The sequence below is a fragment of the Peromyscus maniculatus genome, chromosome 5 (genome assembly GCF_049852395.1).
Source record: "Peromyscus maniculatus bairdii isolate BWxNUB_F1_BW_parent chromosome 5, HU_Pman_BW_mat_3.1, whole genome shotgun sequence".
In the NCBI taxonomy this organism is placed as follows: domain Eukaryota; kingdom Metazoa; phylum Chordata; class Mammalia; order Rodentia; family Cricetidae; genus Peromyscus; species Peromyscus maniculatus.
In genome coordinates, this window is record NC_134856.1 from 114,590,976 (window position 1) to 114,608,645 (window position 17,670).

General features: G+C 42.7%; 1 protein-coding gene across 2 annotated transcripts; it reads left to right on the forward strand.

Annotated features, from left to right (window-relative positions):
• The first annotated feature begins 417 nt into the window (after positions 1-417).
• Positions 418-14,576, forward strand: LOC102908453 (serpin B9-like). 2 transcript variants are annotated; one of them, XM_076573141.1, is made up of 7 exons: positions 418-520; positions 4,496-4,673; positions 5,579-5,716; positions 6,672-6,789; positions 8,667-8,809; positions 10,992-11,147; positions 12,928-14,576. In XM_076573141.1, exons 2-7 carry the CDS (start codon positions 4,506-4,508, stop codon positions 13,330-13,332), a joined length of 1,128 nt encoding a protein of 375 aa, XP_076429256.1. In that variant the 5' UTR covers positions 418-520; positions 4,496-4,505; the 3' UTR covers positions 13,333-14,576. The 2 variants fall into 2 exon arrangements, with proteins under 2 accessions (XP_076429256.1, XP_076429257.1); XM_076573142.1 differs by lacking the exon at positions 4,496-4,673 and having other exon boundaries at positions 441-520.
• The last annotated feature ends 3,094 nt before the right edge of the window (positions 14,577-17,670 follow it).

The window sequence follows — 17,670 nt, forward strand, 5'->3', positions numbered from 1 at the left end:
CAAATTTGCCTCAGTGTCTATTTCTGTCACTGTGCATGGAGGGGTCCTCCAGTGGAGCATCTACACCCCAGCAGTTGGAAATGTCTCTTCTGGAAGTTAGCACCAGGATTCTGCCTGTGGGTCAACGATAGTGCAGAACTAACAAGACACCTGGAGTAAACACCTTCACAGCTGAGTCCCTGGCATGGATGGAGACTTGGTATCAGCTACAGCCACCAGGTGCTCTGGCACCCTTGGGAATCTTCTCCCTTTGTGCCCTGTCATCCAGAGACCCAAGGCTCCTACTAGTTTTTTCTTTCTCAAGGGACCAGGTGTTCACTAACCCCCACCCATCCCCACCCTGTAGAGGACAGAGCTGAATGAGGTCAGGCCAGTCCCTCTTCCTCTGGCCTGGGGCTCTGAGCATGATGTCAGCACTCCGCAGTGAATAAAGGGCCTTCCTGAACAGGACAGGCTGCTAAGCTGCACTCCAGGAGCATCAAGCCTTGAACACTGCCCTGGGAGGCTGTGAAGTTGGCAGGTAAGGGATACTGGCTCAGTCCAAGACTATGGGAGTGGCAGAGGCAAGCTTTAGAAGGTCCAGCCTGAGTCCAGAGGAATGAACCCCAGGACCTGAGTGTTAGGAAAAGTGACAGAGGGCAAGTGGTGTCTGGTGGGCGTTCACAGAGGGGACTTGTCTAGAAACCCCAGCGGTCAGTTGTAGTGAGGCTGGTCTTAGGGCTGGAGTCCTGCAGCTGTATTGACCCATCTCAGTCAGGCATAGGTGCTGCAGGGTCTCGGGGCCTTCTCCACTGTCCTCTGTCCTGCTCCCCCTCATATCCTACAGCATAGCCCATTTGACTATCTCTGCCATCTTCTCAGGATCTGCAAAACAATGTCTCTTACTTCTGGGCCCTTTTAGATCAGCAGGCTTTAATCCAATCTGAGCACTCTTCATTCCAATTATAAAATCAGTGATCCCATGGTGATTAGATGTCCTCAGATGCCACCTTTAGCCAGGTGCTCAGAATTGGAGGGCCAGGCATCTCCCTTAATGACATGGCATGCAGGAGCCTTGGTGTCCCAGTGGGTGAGGGAGACACGCCATACAGATGCAGTGGTGGGTGGTGTCACAGGTTGGAAAGTCACTCACACCCCAGGCATGGCATTCACGTGGAGAGAGTTTATCATAATAGAGAGACAGAGAGAGAAAGAGAGGGGAAGAGGGAGAGAGGAAGAAAGAGAAGGAGAGAAAGATGGAAAGTGGAGGTGTGCACACCTCATGGTGAGAAAGGGAGAAAGTGGGAAGAGGAAGAACAAGGGAGGGATTTCCCTAAAAGAGGATTTATTACAGGATCAGGGCAGGTCTCCAAGGGGCCTGTCAGAATGGTAACATTCCTCCATGTTGATTAGTATAAAAAGGCAAGTTATGGATAGCAACTGGGGGAATAAGGGCACCGAATTCTCAAGACCTCTTCCTGCTGATTGTGGGGCAAAGTGGGAGGAGGAAGTTGGGAGTTGGGGTCATGTACAGAGGGATGTGTGAGTGAAGGAGCATTCAGTTGGCTGTCATTGTGGCCACCTCAGTGGTGGAGATCTCAGGCCTGTTCCTTGAGGGAGCGGAGAAAGCAGGTTGCTGTAACATGAAGTTTAAAAGGTCTTAATAAAAACAAACCTGGGGCCAGGTATTGGGGTGAACACTGGAAGATTTGAGAGACAGAACACAAGCTGCAGCTAATCTCACCTTGCCAGTTCCTCAGCATATCGTCTTTCCTCACACTGAAAGCCTCTGAGTCTTCATCTGAATGGATCTCAGCTGAACTGCTGCTAAAAGCTAAAAGCTTTAAAAGGCTCTAGTTTCCTGGTCCTGATGCCTTATATACCTTTCTGCTTCTTGCCATCACTTCCTGGGATTAAAAGCGTGTGTCACCATGCCTGGCTTTGAGCTCACAAAATCCAGACAGATCTCTTCCTCTAGAATGTGAGGATGTAGCATGTGCTACAGCAGCCTAACCTATATGCTTAATATTGTGGCTGTTCTGTTCTCTGACCCCCAGATAAGTTTATTTGGGTGCATATCATATCAACTACAGGTTGCTAGGAGCAAAAAAAAAATTGTTACCATTGGTCTCATGAGTGGGGCGAGCCACGGGAAGAGAGATAACTGTCAGAAAGAATGGAACAGAGAAGTGGCCTGGTTGTAATGAAGAGGCAAGGGTGAATAAGTGAGACACATGGGTGGATATGCCCTTTATTGGGACATCTTGAAAAACCAGGTTCTGGTTGCTGGGTAGGTGCCTACTTGAGTCTGGAGAGGTGGTACTAGCAGTGAATTGAGGGATGATGTATTCTTTAGGAGTACCTGAGCCATGAAATCTGCTGTTTCACTGGAGGTGGGGGTGCATCCATCCCAGTGGGCATCCTCTGTTGGTGGTTGGCATCCTCAGAGCTGGTGCAGGGGCTGGTATATCTGGAGGACCCTCTGTGGGTTGGCCTTTGCTCAGGCACAAGTGAAACTGCAAAATAAGCTTGAAAATGGGTGGGATCTAAATGGGCTCTGGAGACTGTTAGTTTTCATCAGACGCGATTTCTTGATACAGTAGCAGAACTTTTTCCAGGAGCCTGCAGGTATCTGCCAGACAGCTGGAACAGATTTACATCCTGGCATCATAGCAAAAGGCTATGACTTTGGGTTAAAAAGTATGAACATTTCCTGGCTTAAGCACAATGAAACATCTGTAAATTTATAAGCAGCAGAAATTTACTGAAGGAAGAGCTTGACTGAGTGTAGGAGGAGGGAGGATTCGGTAAACATCAACAAAGTGAACAGAAGCGAGACAGCTTTCCTATCTTCATATAGACAAAACTTAAAGATGTTTCTTTTGTCTAATTCTCCAGGAGATACTGAGAGCAGCCAATAGTAAAAAGTTACACTGAAATCTGTTTTCTTGAGTTTATCTGATCTGGTAACAAGTTAAATTCTGTCTAGACCTAGTTGTAGACCTGGGAGAGGGAAACTTGGGTATTTTATATAGAGAACTGAGAAGGCAGCTGAAGCAAAACCTGGCTGTCAAATGGAATCAGAGATCAGAGAAGGATAAATTATATCTGAGTGCAGACTAAGTAGCCTTTGAATCTATTTAAAATGACAGGGACCAGTCCATGCCCAGGTCTCCACATCACTGGAGGCAGAAGTATCAGAACAGCATCAATCTTCAGTACCTACTGAAGGCACCAACCCATCAAGGCCTCCTTGTACCATGTCATTACACTGTGTCTTCAGAGAGCTCCAAGTGTTGTGGAGACACAGTGAGCAAGAGGAAGGACTGCACTTAGGATGATGACAGAACTGACTGGGGCATCATCACTAGGGTGGCAGAGCAGAGTTTAAGTAGTTTGTATTCAGTAACAGAGAGGGGGTAGATGACCTTCTGGGTGGAATAAACGGTACTACAAGGATTCAGAAGCAACTTTAAAGGGACATCAAGATTGTCAGGAGTGTAGGGATGGCATGGTAGGTCAGATGAGAAGACCAACCAGAAGGCCAGGCATTTAAATAAAGCTGCCCCAACTTTCCTGAAGAGCCTTGGGGGAATTATGGGGAAGAGTCACAGGATCTGAACACACTCTCAGGATACTGAGTCCTTCTGTATGGGGAGAGGGAAGAAGTATGGATTGTGATGTTCTGAGACTCCCTAGGCTATTTTATCTGCATTTAAGCACTGTAGAAAGAACTCAAGAACACACTTCCAGTGTTCAAAGGTCATATGACAGTCAGAGCACAGCCGTTAGATGTACAGGGACTCAGATTTGGGATATTGTGGCAGGGGCAGTCACTTAGTCTGGACCAAGCTGTCCATTCATCTGGGAGTGAGGTATGTTCCACAGAGAAACAGCCTGGTGCCATTGCCTGATCAAGGCCTCCTGAGCAGCCACTGCAGGGGGATGCTTCCTGCTGCACAGCAGGGCTGGTGACACCAGCCTGTCTTCGGGTCTCATTCAGCATCTCCAAGTCTGTCCTGTAGTAGCTGCAAATGCGGAGACTCTGTCTAATGCACACCTGGACATCTCAGAGGAGTCTTCACAGGCAGACACAGAGTGCAGCTTTGCTGAAGCCAGGCTAGAGGACCTGGACGCTCATGTCTATTTTCTTCTTCCCTTCCTCTTTTCTTCCTCCTCCTATTTATCCTCCAGGCCACCATCTGCAGAGAGAGGAGCTGGTGTATATGGAAGGAGACTAGAGCCCACCTCTCTCAGCTGGGTCCTGTGTGCAGTCCTGATGATCTGACCTCTACCTATGCAGATGATACAGCTGCTAGTTTGGTCTGTTGCCATGACCACACTTAGATAATAACCTTAAAACTGGAAGAACTGTGACTGAGAATTAATTTTCAAAATAAAATGTTAAGTACTTCTGAGCTTGGAAATGAGAAGCAAGAGTAGAGTCCCACATTCCCCTGAGTCAGGTCAATGAACCTTCAGTGTATGTTGAGTACCATTTCTCTTTTGCCTCTAGACTCTGCATCATGAATACTCTGTCTGAAGCAAATGGCAACTTTGCCATCCACCTTTTAAAGATGCTCTGTGAAAACAACCCTTCAAAAAATGTATGTTATTCTCCCATGAGCATCTCTTCTGCCCTAGCTATGGTCTTCTTAGGGGCAAAGGGAGACACTGCAGTCCAGATGTCTCAGGTAAGCTGTGTGTCACCCCACACCTGTTTCACTTGCCAAAAGTTGCTGAGAAGGGAGGGTAGGAATGGGATCATACTGTTTCATTGGTCATGGCATAAAGAGAAAAGAGCCAGTCTACTCCAGTAAGATTTACTTTTTAAAAAAATAATTTCCTTTTAATTTATGTACACTGGTGTTTTGCCCACATATATGTCTCTACAGGATGTGAATGCCTCTGGAACAGGAGTTATAGCAGTTTAGAGCTGCGCTATGGGCAGTGAATTAAACCCAGGTCCTCTGGAAATGCAGCCAGTGCTTTTAACTGCTGAGCCATCTCTTTACCCTGACCCACCAATTAAGACTTCTTTCAGGGCAATGAGCTTTCCAGACTAATACCTTGGAAGAACTCTCAAAATTGTGTCCAGACTTACCTAGAAAATGGTGCACAGATAGATTCATGCTAGCCATGTGGCACAGGGCTTTAATTCCAGCTACTAAGGTGAGTGAGGAAGGAGGATCCCAAGTCCAAGGCTAGCTAAGGCAACTAAGTTTCTAATGAAAAGTTTTATCAAAGGTGGAGAGGAGGCATTGTGAGCATAACTCAGTGGTAGAGCTGGTAAACTCTTGCTTAGCATTTGTTTGGAGCTAGGGTCAGTCCCAAGTACTGCAATGGAAAAAAAAAAAGATGTTGAAATTACTTGAAACATGGGTTGCTAAGATCTATATTATTTTTAGAGTAATAGACTTTATAATTATTTCTTAGCAATTAAGGCTAATTCCTGCTTTAAATTGTTTTAATACCAACCTGCTTCACATCAGAGCCTTTCTTACTTCACTAGCTGAGTAACTCTTCAGCTTGAAAATTATATTTACAACCACAACATCTCATTACTGAGCTTATAATATCTTATTCTTTTCCTTCACAGGCACTTGGCTTAAACACAGACAAAGACATTCATCAAGGCTTCCAAATGCTGCTCAGTAACTTGAACAAGTCCAACAGAAAATACTTGCTTAGAATGGCCAACAGGCTCTTTGCAGAGAGCACTTGTGAATTCCTCCCAGTAAGTTGTATCAATAGAATGATGTCAATTATATTCAAATACTTGTTGATATAGATCCCTATTGAAGGACTGTAGCTGAAGTTTTCCTGTGTCCCACCTGGCCCATGGTCAGGACAAATCTCTCACCCACTAGTCCCGCAGTCGCTTGGACCCAAGTAAACACACAGAGGCTTATATCAATTAAAACTGCTAGGCCATTAGCTCAGGCTAACTATTGACTAGTTCTTACTCTTAAATTAACCCATAACTTTTTATGTTTAGCCATGAGGCTTGGTAGCTTTTCTCAGTTCTACCTTCACATCTTGCTTCCTCTGTGTGTCTCTGGTGACTCCTGACTCATCCTTCCTGTTGCCAGAATTCTCCTCTCTGCTTATCCCGACTATACTATACTTCTTGCCTGGCTACAGCCCAATCAGCGTTTTATTTATTAACCAATCAGAGAAACCCATTAACAGCATACAGAGCGATATCCACAGCAAAGGACCCTAGAGAACCTGAGGAAATTAAGGATTAAGTTCTACAGCAAAGGACCCTAGAGAACCTGAGGAAATTAAGGATCAAGTTCTAGTCAGTGTGATTGTCCACATCTATAATACTTGATTTTAGAATACTGAGACAGGAGTCCATGAGTTCTAGGCCAGCCTAGGCTACATAGAGAGACTCAACTCCTGAACCTTGCCCAAAGACCGCAATTCTATAATGATACCTTGAAATATTCCAAGTCAGAAATATTATTATTTTTATTTATTCATGTAATTTTTAATTTATTCATATCTACTTATCCCCATTTATAAAGGCCTAGGACAAAAAGATGTTTGTTCTTTAAAGTGATATTTACACTCATTTTAAGTTTGGTTGTATTTTATTTTTTTTAATGCCATAGTATTCAGATGATTGGAAAGTTTGCTGACACTATGTTTTGCAATGTTACCTCACTGAACACGTTTCTCTCCAGACCTTTAAGGAGTCCTGTCTTCAGTTCTACCACTCAGAGCTGGAGCAGCTGTCCTTCGTCAAAGCAGCAGAGGAGTCCCGGAAACACATCAACACGTGGGTCTCCGAACAGACTGAAGGTCAGGATTTCAGGTTATTTCACACCCACATTCTTGTCCTTTCTGTCCATCCCTCCCTCCTCTACCCTCCCTCCTTCCTCTTAATTTTCTCTTCTCCCCCTCCCCCCCACTGAATAATTTCACTGTTATTTCAAAGAGTCAAAGTGATGCAGACTAGCTAGGTCAAATGATATAATTCAGACCTCAAGTGTATTCATGGGATTCATGAGATTTTACTCAGACACTTAGACTTTAAAAACAGAGTTGTTTGTGTATTTCTCTAGGAGAGAGGGGCTGATACAAATGTCCTGAGAACTCATAGGCCTGATTTCCAGTCTAACAGTTTACCTTAGAAGACACGGATGGTCTGCAGTAATGGTAGGCCAGGTGACTCCACCATCTCTAAGATGGAGATGCGTGGGTAGATGTTCCCCATAATCTGGTCCTGGGCTGGATCTTCCTACAATCTGTGTTCCCTGGACACCACCGCCTTTACCTCTCAAGAGGAGTTCTGTTTCTGCTTCCATATTTCCTGCTTCAGATCCCTTACTTAATTTGATGAAACTAGACTTGATTTCCTCTTTCAGGGCTGCTCAGTTACACTGACTCAATGCGGGTTGAACTTAGTTGTTTTTATTTCAGAGATGACATGTTCCAGCATTGAACTTGGAGATCATTGAGATCATTGTCTGATAATTAAACCATTCAGATGCCTCTGTAACACTAGGTACATTCCTATTTCTGCTAAAAGAGATAGAAAAAGAAACAGACAGACAGACAGACCAAATAGAATGAGAATATTTTCTTAACATCTCAGCAATTGTTTGTGAATTTTTTGTTGGAGTCCTTACTTCTTGTGTAATCTTGATGTCATAAATTAGCAAGGATTGTCTTGATCATTGAAAGGATACTCCTTAATAGGATCATGAAAGAATACTCCTTAATAGAGAAGAAGAGATGGATGGGACTCTGAAGTGTAGAATAGTAATACATCCTCCAAACTAGTATCTGTACTTGAGTGTCTGACATACTGTGGTATGTAGAGCCAGGCATGATGACAGAGTACTAGATGCTGTATTTCACAGCAGTGTATTCGTCAGAGTGCTCTAGAGGAACAGAATTTTACTAAGGGGATTTAATAGAATGGCACACACAATACAGGCTGAGTAATCAGCTACTGGCCATCTGCTTATGGAGAAGCTGAGAATCTGGTAGCTGCCCAGTCTATGAGGCTGGAGACCTTAACAGTCAGTTGGTAATGAAAAGCCTAGACGTTTCTGGAGAGTCACTACTCTTAGTCCATATGGGCTCCAGTGTCAGCTGAAAATTGCAGTTGCAGAGATGTGAACAGTGTCGCTGCACTCACCAGCAGGGACTGAGGCAGGCAGACCAAACAGTGCTGCTTCTCTCTTGGTCTTTATATCAGGGCAGCACAGGAAGCCTTTGCTTCCTTGGAAGAGCGTCCTCTCCATTAGTTACTCTTTCTGGGAAATGTCCTCACAGACCTGCCCAGAGACATGTCTCTTGGTTGATTCTAGAACCAATCAAGATGGCAACCAACATTAGCACCCAGGTGGAAAGTCTGGTGCCCTGTGACCCCTTCTACATATCCTGCTTCTTTGTTTTTCATCCTGGAGTCACTTTTTCTGCTTTTCCCAAACATGCTTTCCTTGAGAGACTTGGAAGTTTTTCAATATCCACATACTTGCCATGTTCTTCCAGTGTGCATGGCATCAAGTCAAAAATGGGTGTTTGTATGTTGTTTTGATTTTTTAAATATGTTTATCCACATTCCACAAATTTGAAAGCATGATGCTTGGACCTGCCCAGATGTCAGGTCAGTTCATTTCTCACATGTGTATAACATGAACCTGAATGAATCTCTGCTTCCTCAAAAGGGAAAATTCCAGAGTTGCTGTTGGGTGGCTCAGTTGATTCTGCGACCAGGCTGGTTCTTGTCAACGCCTTATATTTCAAAGGAAAGTGGCAAAAAGAGTTTGACAAAGAACGCACAAGGGAAATGCCCTTTAAAATAAACCAGGTAAGGAACAGTGTCCAAAGGTCCACACCAGTGTGGTGGAGAGATTGCATGCGAGGGTGTGATTGTGAATGTGTAGCTCTGGAGCTCAGAGGTAGAGATCACATGTCCTGTGTGGGTGCTGGGTTTTATCCTCAGCCTAGAAAGCGAAAATGAGAAAGCACAGAAAACCATTTCAAACATATATTTCTGAACGAAAGGTTAAACTCTGTAGAAAATGATAAAAATAAATAGTATTTTCTCCTTGTGTTATTTTACATCCTGATGGTGGTTCATACTGCTTCTGGTAATTTCTCATAAAACCATTGTTCCTACCTCATTTTAGAAATTAAATTTTCCTTACATTTTTGGAATAGCAAAACTAAGCTGCTAACATAGTATAATATATGTATGGAATATGAGGCAGAGTAGAAAGTAATATAAGAATATTTAGTAATTTATCATTATTAAACAGTATTTATCGCTTTCTAATATTGAAACTGAGTGATTAGGATCTCTGTCTTAATTGGAGTATAATTTGAATTACAGTAGATATTAGAATTATTTGCCCAATACCTATATAATATAATTTGATATGCTTTGGAGTGTCATGAATGATAAACTCCTTACTATGTTTTTATTACAGGTGCTTTAAAAAAACTTTCTAAAAGAATGAGTCCTTTTATTGGGTAATTTAATCTTCATTATGTGTGGCCTGCAGCAAATTTTTATGTTTAATGTACCACTGTAATTAAAATCTTCCCATATGGTCAGTCCACATCTGTGTTTAAAAAATACCTCTGGACTATCATAACAGAAACAACCTGATTAATCATAGAAATATTCATTAGATTCTGTCCAGATGGCCCCTAACTCTTAAAAAGTTAACAAGAACTGTCTGTCTATGATAGGTCCTCAGACTGTAATACATCACAAAGATTTCCCTTTTCTGTAATGCGCTATCAGAATGGAGTTCTGCCCTAAGCCTGTTATTGTCTGTGCTCTGGAGCTCTCTGCTCTGTGGTGGGTTATAAGGTTGTGACCCATCCTAAACCTCTGAGCATGTGTGCTCCTGTTGCCAGGCTATTTTCTGAAAAGATGTATATGTCTGTACCCCATTGACATGACTACAAAAATAATCCAGTCTATGTGAGGAAATTTTTTGTTATCTATATGCTGTTTCCTTAGATATAATTGTTGACCATTTTAAATGATCAAAATCCTGCATCTGATATGGTGGTTGTAAAAGTTTAATTGGGCTCATGGTTCCAGAAGTTTCAGTCTGGTCAGTTGGTCCAATCACTCTGGGTTGTGGTGATGCACTACAGCATGGTGGAAATGCATGGTGAGGGCTTGTTGGCCTCACAGCAGTCAGAAAGCAATAGAGAGAAACAGGAAGAGATTGTAGTACAAATATCTTCTTCAGGGCCCACCCCTAACATTTTACATACTCCCATCGGGCCCTACCTCCTAAAGGTTTGTCCACATTCCAATGGTGCTACCCTGTGGACAAAAGCCTTGGATCATGAGCCTTTATGGAACATTTTAGACCCAAGCAGGATTTTAAAATATTAACATTTGAATGTCATATTTGTTGCCAGATGCCATATCATCTTTCCTGAGTTAATCCCTGTCCACGTTGTTGTTTTGTCAACTTGAGACAAGTTAGAGCCATTTGAAAAGAAGGACTCTGCACTGAGAAATTGCCTCTTTGAGACTGGCCTAGAGGCAAGTCTGTTAGGCATTTTCTTCATACTTGATTGGTGTGGGCCCAGTGCATTTTGTGTAGTACCAACCCTGGGCAAATGGTCTTGAGCTATGTAAGAAAGAAGATTGAGAAATCCATGGGGAAGAAGTCAATAAGTAGCATTTTTTAATGGCTTTTACCTGAGTTCCTGCTGACTTGCCTCAGTGATGGAATGTGACCTGAGAGTTTTAAGATGAAATAAACCCTTTTCTTCCCAAGTTGGTTTTGGTGTTTCATCACAACTGCAGAACCCTATCTACAGCAGTATATATCTGCTTGCACTCCATTATTTTTATGAAAGCAGGAAGAGGCTGATAGATATTGACTAAGTGTTCACTATACCATGAATAGTGTTTTCATTGTGAGTGCTAAAACATTTCTGCTGTTAAATTCCACTCATTTGAAAACACTCTGAACTCTCTCAATAATATCTTTTATGTTCTGGATTCTTCTGTTCAGAGGGAGACAAGACCAGTGCAGATGATGTATCAGAAAGACGTATTTAAACTTGCCTATGTGAAAGAAGTTGAGGCAAAGATGCTGGTGATGCCCTATGATGGCATGGAGCTGAGCTTGATGGTCCTGCTCCCAGTTGATGGTGTGGACCTCAGCAAGGTGAGGCACCTCTCTCAATGTCCCTGAGAAGAACCCAGTGTCCCTTCTCATTAGAACAGAAAGCTGTGTTTGCAGTTTTGCAACTGCCATTTGAGTAGATGGTACCCAGCTTAGGACTGAGTGCAGGTGCTGGGCTTTGGGTCAAAGCTGTATCTGAGACTCCCATTGTGGGTTGTGTGACCTTGACACAGAACATAACTTTATCACTAAATGGGAGGTGGCTACCTGATAGGGCAAAATGAAGACAACTCAGACAATGAACTCTACATATTGGCTTGGTATATAGTCACCCAAAATAAAGATAACCCATATCATGACCTTCCTTAGTATGTTCTTTTAGTATCTGAGAACATAAAATAGACAGAAAAGATATTGCACTTTTCCCAAACAAAGAGGAAGAGGAGGGATGCAGCTGAGGAGGACAGAGTCAGGCAGAGCATTATGACACATCTTGGTCTTCCTTGCAGCAGGGTACCCCACAGAGTGTCACACATCCTTTGAACAGTGGGCCGTGGAGCGTGCATGACCTAAGGGATCTTTGGAAGCACAATAGCTCCCCTGGCTCTTCCCATCCAGCTTCCTCACTGTGGCATCTATGGTGTTAGTGTTTTGTCACTGACAAAATGACTGACATGAATTACCCAGGATAGGAAGGATTTATGTTAGATCACAGATTCAGAGGGTTCATTTCAAGTTACCTGTCGCCATCAATGGTTTCCATAATGACAGAGACTACAGACCTTTTAATACACAGGAAGCAGAGAAAGAAAAAGGGACAAAGGACCAAGGATGACCTTCATAGCTACACCTTCTATAACTACTTCCTTCATTCTGCTAGAACCCCTCATGTCTAAATTATAGATGCATCACTAATGTTGCTGCCAGCTTCAGAATAAGGTTTCAGTATGTGAGCCTTTGGGGTAAATTTCACATAAAAGCCACAGTAGGCCACACAATGCATAGAATCCAATGCTAGACAGACCTTCCTTCAGATGTGGTTCACACCAAAAGTCTTATTTTTTCCATTTTTTTTTAAAAAACAGCAATGATGTACTATGTAGCTAGAGTTTTCCTGCCTTGCCCACAGTCAGGACAAATCTCTGTCACCAGCCAGTCCCACAGCCGCTCAGACCCAACCAAGTAAACACAGAGACTTATATTGCTTACAAACTGTATGGCCATGGCAGGCTTCTTGCTAACTGTTCTTATATCTTAAATTATTCCATTTCCATATATCTAGCCCTTGCCACGTGGCTCATGGCTTACCAGCATCTTCACATGCTGCTTGTCATGGCGGCAGCTAGCAGTGTCTCTCTCTGCCTTCCTGTTCCAATTCTCCTCTCTGTTAGTCCTGCCTATACTTCCTGCCTGGTCACTGGCCAATCAGTGTTTTATTTATTGACCAATCAGAGCAATTTGACATACAGACCATCCCACAGCAGTACTATCTTCAAAACTAAGTCTAGATCAAGAAAACAAAAGCAAACACAACCTAAACCATAATCACCTGGACATGTTCACATGTCAGAATATAAGATGTCTCAGAAATTATTTAGGAGAGGACAGCCAGGTCTTCCCAACCCTGGGCTGCTTGGCTTTCGCGCTGATCAGAGAAGCCTCACTCAAGTTAGTAGGACAGTGGGACCCTCACACTGTCTGTCCCTGTGAATAGGCATGCCCCCTGAAGGATGATGGAGGGTTCTGTGAGTGTGAACTGTCTATGTGCCTCTGGGTAAGAACTCAACTGTGAATCTCAAAGTCTCTAATTCTTCTTTGTCAGGTGGAAAACAATCTCACTTTTGAGAAGTTAATGTCTTGGACCAAACCAGACTTTATGAGGAGCACTATAGCTGAGGTTTTACTTCCAAAATTTAAACTGCAAGAGGATTATGACATGAAGTCTGTGTTTCAGCACTTGGGAATGGTGGATGTCTTCCAAGAGGGCAAGGCCGATTTATCAGGAATGTCTCTGGAGAGAAACTTGTGTGTGTCTGAGTGTGTTCACAAGAGTGTTGTGGAGGTGAATGAAGAAGGCACCGAGGCTGCAGCCTCCACCATGGTAAATATATGCTGTTATTCATCTGGTGGTGACCCAAGGTTTTGTGCTGACCACCCCTTCCTTTTCTTCATCAGGCACAATGAAACCAATACCCTCCTGTTCTGTGGCAGGTTCTCTTCTCCATAAAGACACATTTACTATGTGGGAAACAGTTCTCTATTCAATCTATTCTATCTTGACAGCTCTTACAACCCTGTGAGAATGGACATATAGGTTGAACTCATGTTCCAAGATGAGGGCACTTTCCCCCTTTCAACCTGATCTTATGATGCCCATATTCCTCTTCCCTATCCTGATATTCATCAGTGCCCTTTGCCAGGTCACAGGATCACAGAGTGGTTGTGTTTCTGGTTGTGTAAACAACAAAGGAGGCAAACAATTCCCTCAAGAGAGCCTACAAAGTTCTTTAAGGTGACCCTAAATAAATGCCCACTCACTGCACAGACAATCCATGCCAGCTTTATATACTGTTTTTCTTGGTTGCTCAACTCTCGCTATCACTTGACTTAACCTGTTTGCATCATAGTAAATGCTTTTGTGGATGATGACAGCCACTGCAGTTTACTAGTGATTGGTCCTTAATGTCCAGTTTAACTTTATTTTGCTTTACTGTCCACCACTCACCAGGTATGTGCCCATCACTGTGTTAGGCTTCGGGACATGTGCAGGCAGTGTGGTCTTCTAACAGCTGGTATTTATTATCTGTTTTCAATTTATCTAGCTGTCATGGCAGCTAGCTTAGACTATCACAGGTTCTCCTTGCAGAAGTCATGTTTCTGTAGACTACTGTGTTTTCCATGACTAGCTGTAATAGTTAAATTCTATGAAGCTTTTAAACACCATTTCAAAACAAGTTTATTTTTCTCACCAATCATGTGTATACTTTGAACTTTAATTGGACCACTTATGGTGGTTATTTTATCTGTTAACTTTCTGCATCTTGGATAATCCCCCAACTAGACCCCATGGTCACCAAGGGCTAGGGTTATATATATCTTACTATGCTATACAACCTATTCTGGGCCACCTATAGTAGGTAAGGAAGCATGATGTTCACTGTTAGAAAATTGTGGTGAGTCACACAAGTTGGCATGCTCTTCAAGGTGGAGTTTCACATACAGTATAATTTTATAGAAACCTAGATGTCTTTATTCAATAAAACCAATGTGAGTAATAGCTTCAACATTTTTTTAAATGCATACATACTAAATAGAAAGTCTTCTACCTTAAGTTTTTGTTTTTGTTTTTTTCTTGTATCAAGCAAAGTTCTCTGGAAAAAAAATCTACCAAAGATTCTACAAAATACTAGACATGTTGGATTGTGATTATGTAGAGATGAAATGTTGCAGAATAAAAACAACAGGACACTTTTCTGTGGTCTTCTGTATTGAACTAAGGTACTTCTGAAGAGTGTGATTGCCAAGGCAGAAGTATGGAAAGAGAGAGATGTACCAAAAAAGCAAATGTTGCCGAGTGCACTTGTGCATGTGTTAATGTCATCACTGAGAAGGTGGAGGCAGGAGAATCAGGAGCTCAATGTCATTCTCAATTTCCTAAAACCTGAAGCTGGTTTGTGCTGCATGAGGTGCTGTCTCTGTGGGGGCCCAGCTCCCACCTCTTTGGAGGAAGAGAGAGGGGTAAGAAAATATCAGATAGAAAGAGAGACCTAGCCAACCAGAAGAAAGACAGAAACACAGGATAGCTTCGGAAGGACCTGGGTCAATACCCAACAGCCTCATCCATTATTGAAAAGGGCTTTTTATAACATGCCAATGGGAGAGGCAAAAGATCTCCTCCTTGCAAGATCAATGCACACTGTACAGCCAAATGTAGACCCTTCCAAACACATGGTAACCATGCCCGTGGTCAAATCATCCCATTATGCAGCCCTGCTGGGTAAAGCAAGCCCAGATTCTCTGACCTGAGCAAGTTCTCACTAGGAAGCCTCTGTGGCCTTCCACATGTCTCAAAAATGAAGAAAAGAAGAAATGAAGTATTCCCATTTGAAGCAGAAGTTAAAGAAACTATTTCCAAGCCAGGTTCTGTTGGGTAGGCAATGAAACTGCTTCTATTCCTAGGCTTACCAATTGGCAAGTAATCTTAAAAGTAAAAAAATGGCCACAAGATAAAGACCAAGTTCCTGGCCTAAGGAGCAAGGTCAAGGGTTACTATGCTAAGACCTTAAGTTTAATGGCTCCCTTGATAAAAGGTCTTCTGTGCATCTCAAGGATGGTGTCCCATAGGCTCCTACATCCAACCCAACAGACAGGCTGATGCAGGTGGCTATTTACAGTGTAGTGGACTGTAAAGTGTTGCACAGAAATCCCACAGAGGTTTAAAAGGAATAGTAACAGTTTGTCACTAGAAGGGAGACACGGTTAAAATTGAGGACAAGCCTCTGGGCCTACAAGTCTTTCTCCAGGCAGGAGGTAGGCTCAGAGAACAAAAACATAACAGTTTCACATAAAATGAAATGGTGTGGTCATATGCAAAACCAGACTCTTTGTCACGGGCCACTAATGTGATAGATTAGGAAGAGTCCCTGCATATACATGTAGAGGTAAAGCAAGACATCTCTACTTTCAGGGCAGTAGAAACTGGCTGTGTGCACTTGGCTGCATTCAGAATAGCTGCTGCTTAGTGGCTGTTATGTGCCTCCTTCACCTTCCACCATAGGCTCAATGTGTCTCCCCCAAATCCATATGTTCACATTCAAACACCCAGTTCCTCCAAATATGGCCTAACTTTTAGATAGACTTTAAGGGCAAAATGAAGTTTTAAAAAAAGTTATCAGGTAGAACTCTAATGCAGGATCACTGTTATCTGCATAAAAAATAGAGAACAGATCACAGACACACAAGGAACACACAGTTGAAGACCCAGAGAAAAGTTGTCATCTATAGCCAAGGAAACCAGACTGTCAATACTTCGATTTTATAACAAGAGCTATTGGGGTCCAGCCCCAGATAGCCCTTTCCCAGGGTCTGTGGAAGAAATTAACAACCAGCTGAGAATCTAATCTAAGGAATATCAAAAGAATCTATGCACATTGAGCTCTTTCAGTCCATTCACTTTATTCTTCTAAGTGAATTCTACAAGTGCCATGGGAGTACCAGTTTATATGTATTTACAAGCACTAATTCTTTGGCAATACAATGTGAGGCTTGAAGTTTTCAGGGTCATGGAGATGGGTGATAAGATCCATAGGAAGAGCAGTAATTGTCAGCTTTCATTTACAACCCAAAAGGGGAGTGACTAATGGAGGTAGGGTCAACTAAGGGCTAAAATCAATTAGGGGATATAAAAAGGAATTTAGGTAAAATTTTAGGAGTCTATATGTTAATATAAGTCACAAGTAAAATAAAACTGCCATTTTTCCTTCAGTGCCACTTCTGGCTCTCAGCTGTGCTATTTTCTGGCAGGGCAGGAAAGTGTTCTCAGTTTCTAGGCAACCTGCATCACAACATGTAGCATTTGGTTCCTAAAAGCACTTTTACTCTGAGTTGATTGCTAAAGGGAGAATCTTTAGAACTAACGATAACACCTGGGCTATGGAAAAAAGAGGAGAGTTTAAGTTTAATTTGCACAAGAAACGAAGCTTGGCACCTACCTATCATCTGCCTGGCTGGCATTGTCTCATTGGGTCAGTGTGAATATTTACCTTATCTCATTAACTATAGGTGGCTGAACACCATCCTGGTGATTGCAAACAGTAAATCTCTTAAATTAGGGTCTTGTGCTACTAAATCTGGGTGAAGGTAATGAGTTAAGGGTTTAAGGTTAGTGAGGTTAGCTTCTCTTATCTGTAGGCGAGATGAGCTCAGGGCATGCTGGTGCTCATCTATCTGCAGTCTGTCCTTGGGTGTTTGAGAAGTTTCTCAGATGAAATACTTTTGTCTGGAGATGGCACTGGCCAGATGTATGCTAATAAAGATAATTACAGGAAGGCAGGCTCTAAGTCTATGCTAGAGTAAGAGGAACAAAGGCCTGATTATGGGGAAAAGGTCTTGACTGTGTGACTGTTATCAAACACAGCTAGGGAATGTTATCCAAATACCCCAATTGTATAGTGGAAGTTGTACACAATATATGATCAACCACACTTTAAGAAGTTCTTGGGAAAAGAATCAAATGGGAAGGCACACAAGAAATTCACTGCAGGAAACAGCTAATACATCCAAAAACCAATATCACCTAAACGCCTTGAGTTTTGGCTTCCCTCTGGCAGAACCCTTGTGCCAGGATTTTAACCTTGTCTGTGTCAGCTGAATTCCTGCTTCATATTTCTACTGCTCACAGAAATTTAAATGTTAGGCACCAGAACTAAAAAAAGAACTGTGTGTTAATTAAATCATCCAATCAGTTCTGTCTGTTACACACCCCTGACTAACACATATCCTCATCCCCATTTCTGAAGGATGTGTGCACTGCATGCATCCATCACAGTCTTCCTGTCTTATGCTA

What these genes read in the sequence shown, in the direction of transcription:
- LOC102908453 (XM_076573141.1), top strand. Translation starts at nt 4,506, where the DNA reads ATGAATACTCTGTCTGAAGCAAATGGCAACTTTGCCATCCACCTTTTA. An exon ending in GGTCTCCGAACAGACTGAAG is followed by an intron (nt 6,790 to 8,666) that starts GTCAGGATTTCA and finishes CTTCCTCAAAAG; the next exon opens with GGAAAATTCCAGAGTTGCTG. An exon ending in TGCCCTTTAAAATAAACCAG is followed by an intron (nt 8,810 to 10,991) that starts GTAAGGAACAGT and finishes TCTTCTGTTCAG; the next exon opens with AGGGAGACAAGACCAGTGCA.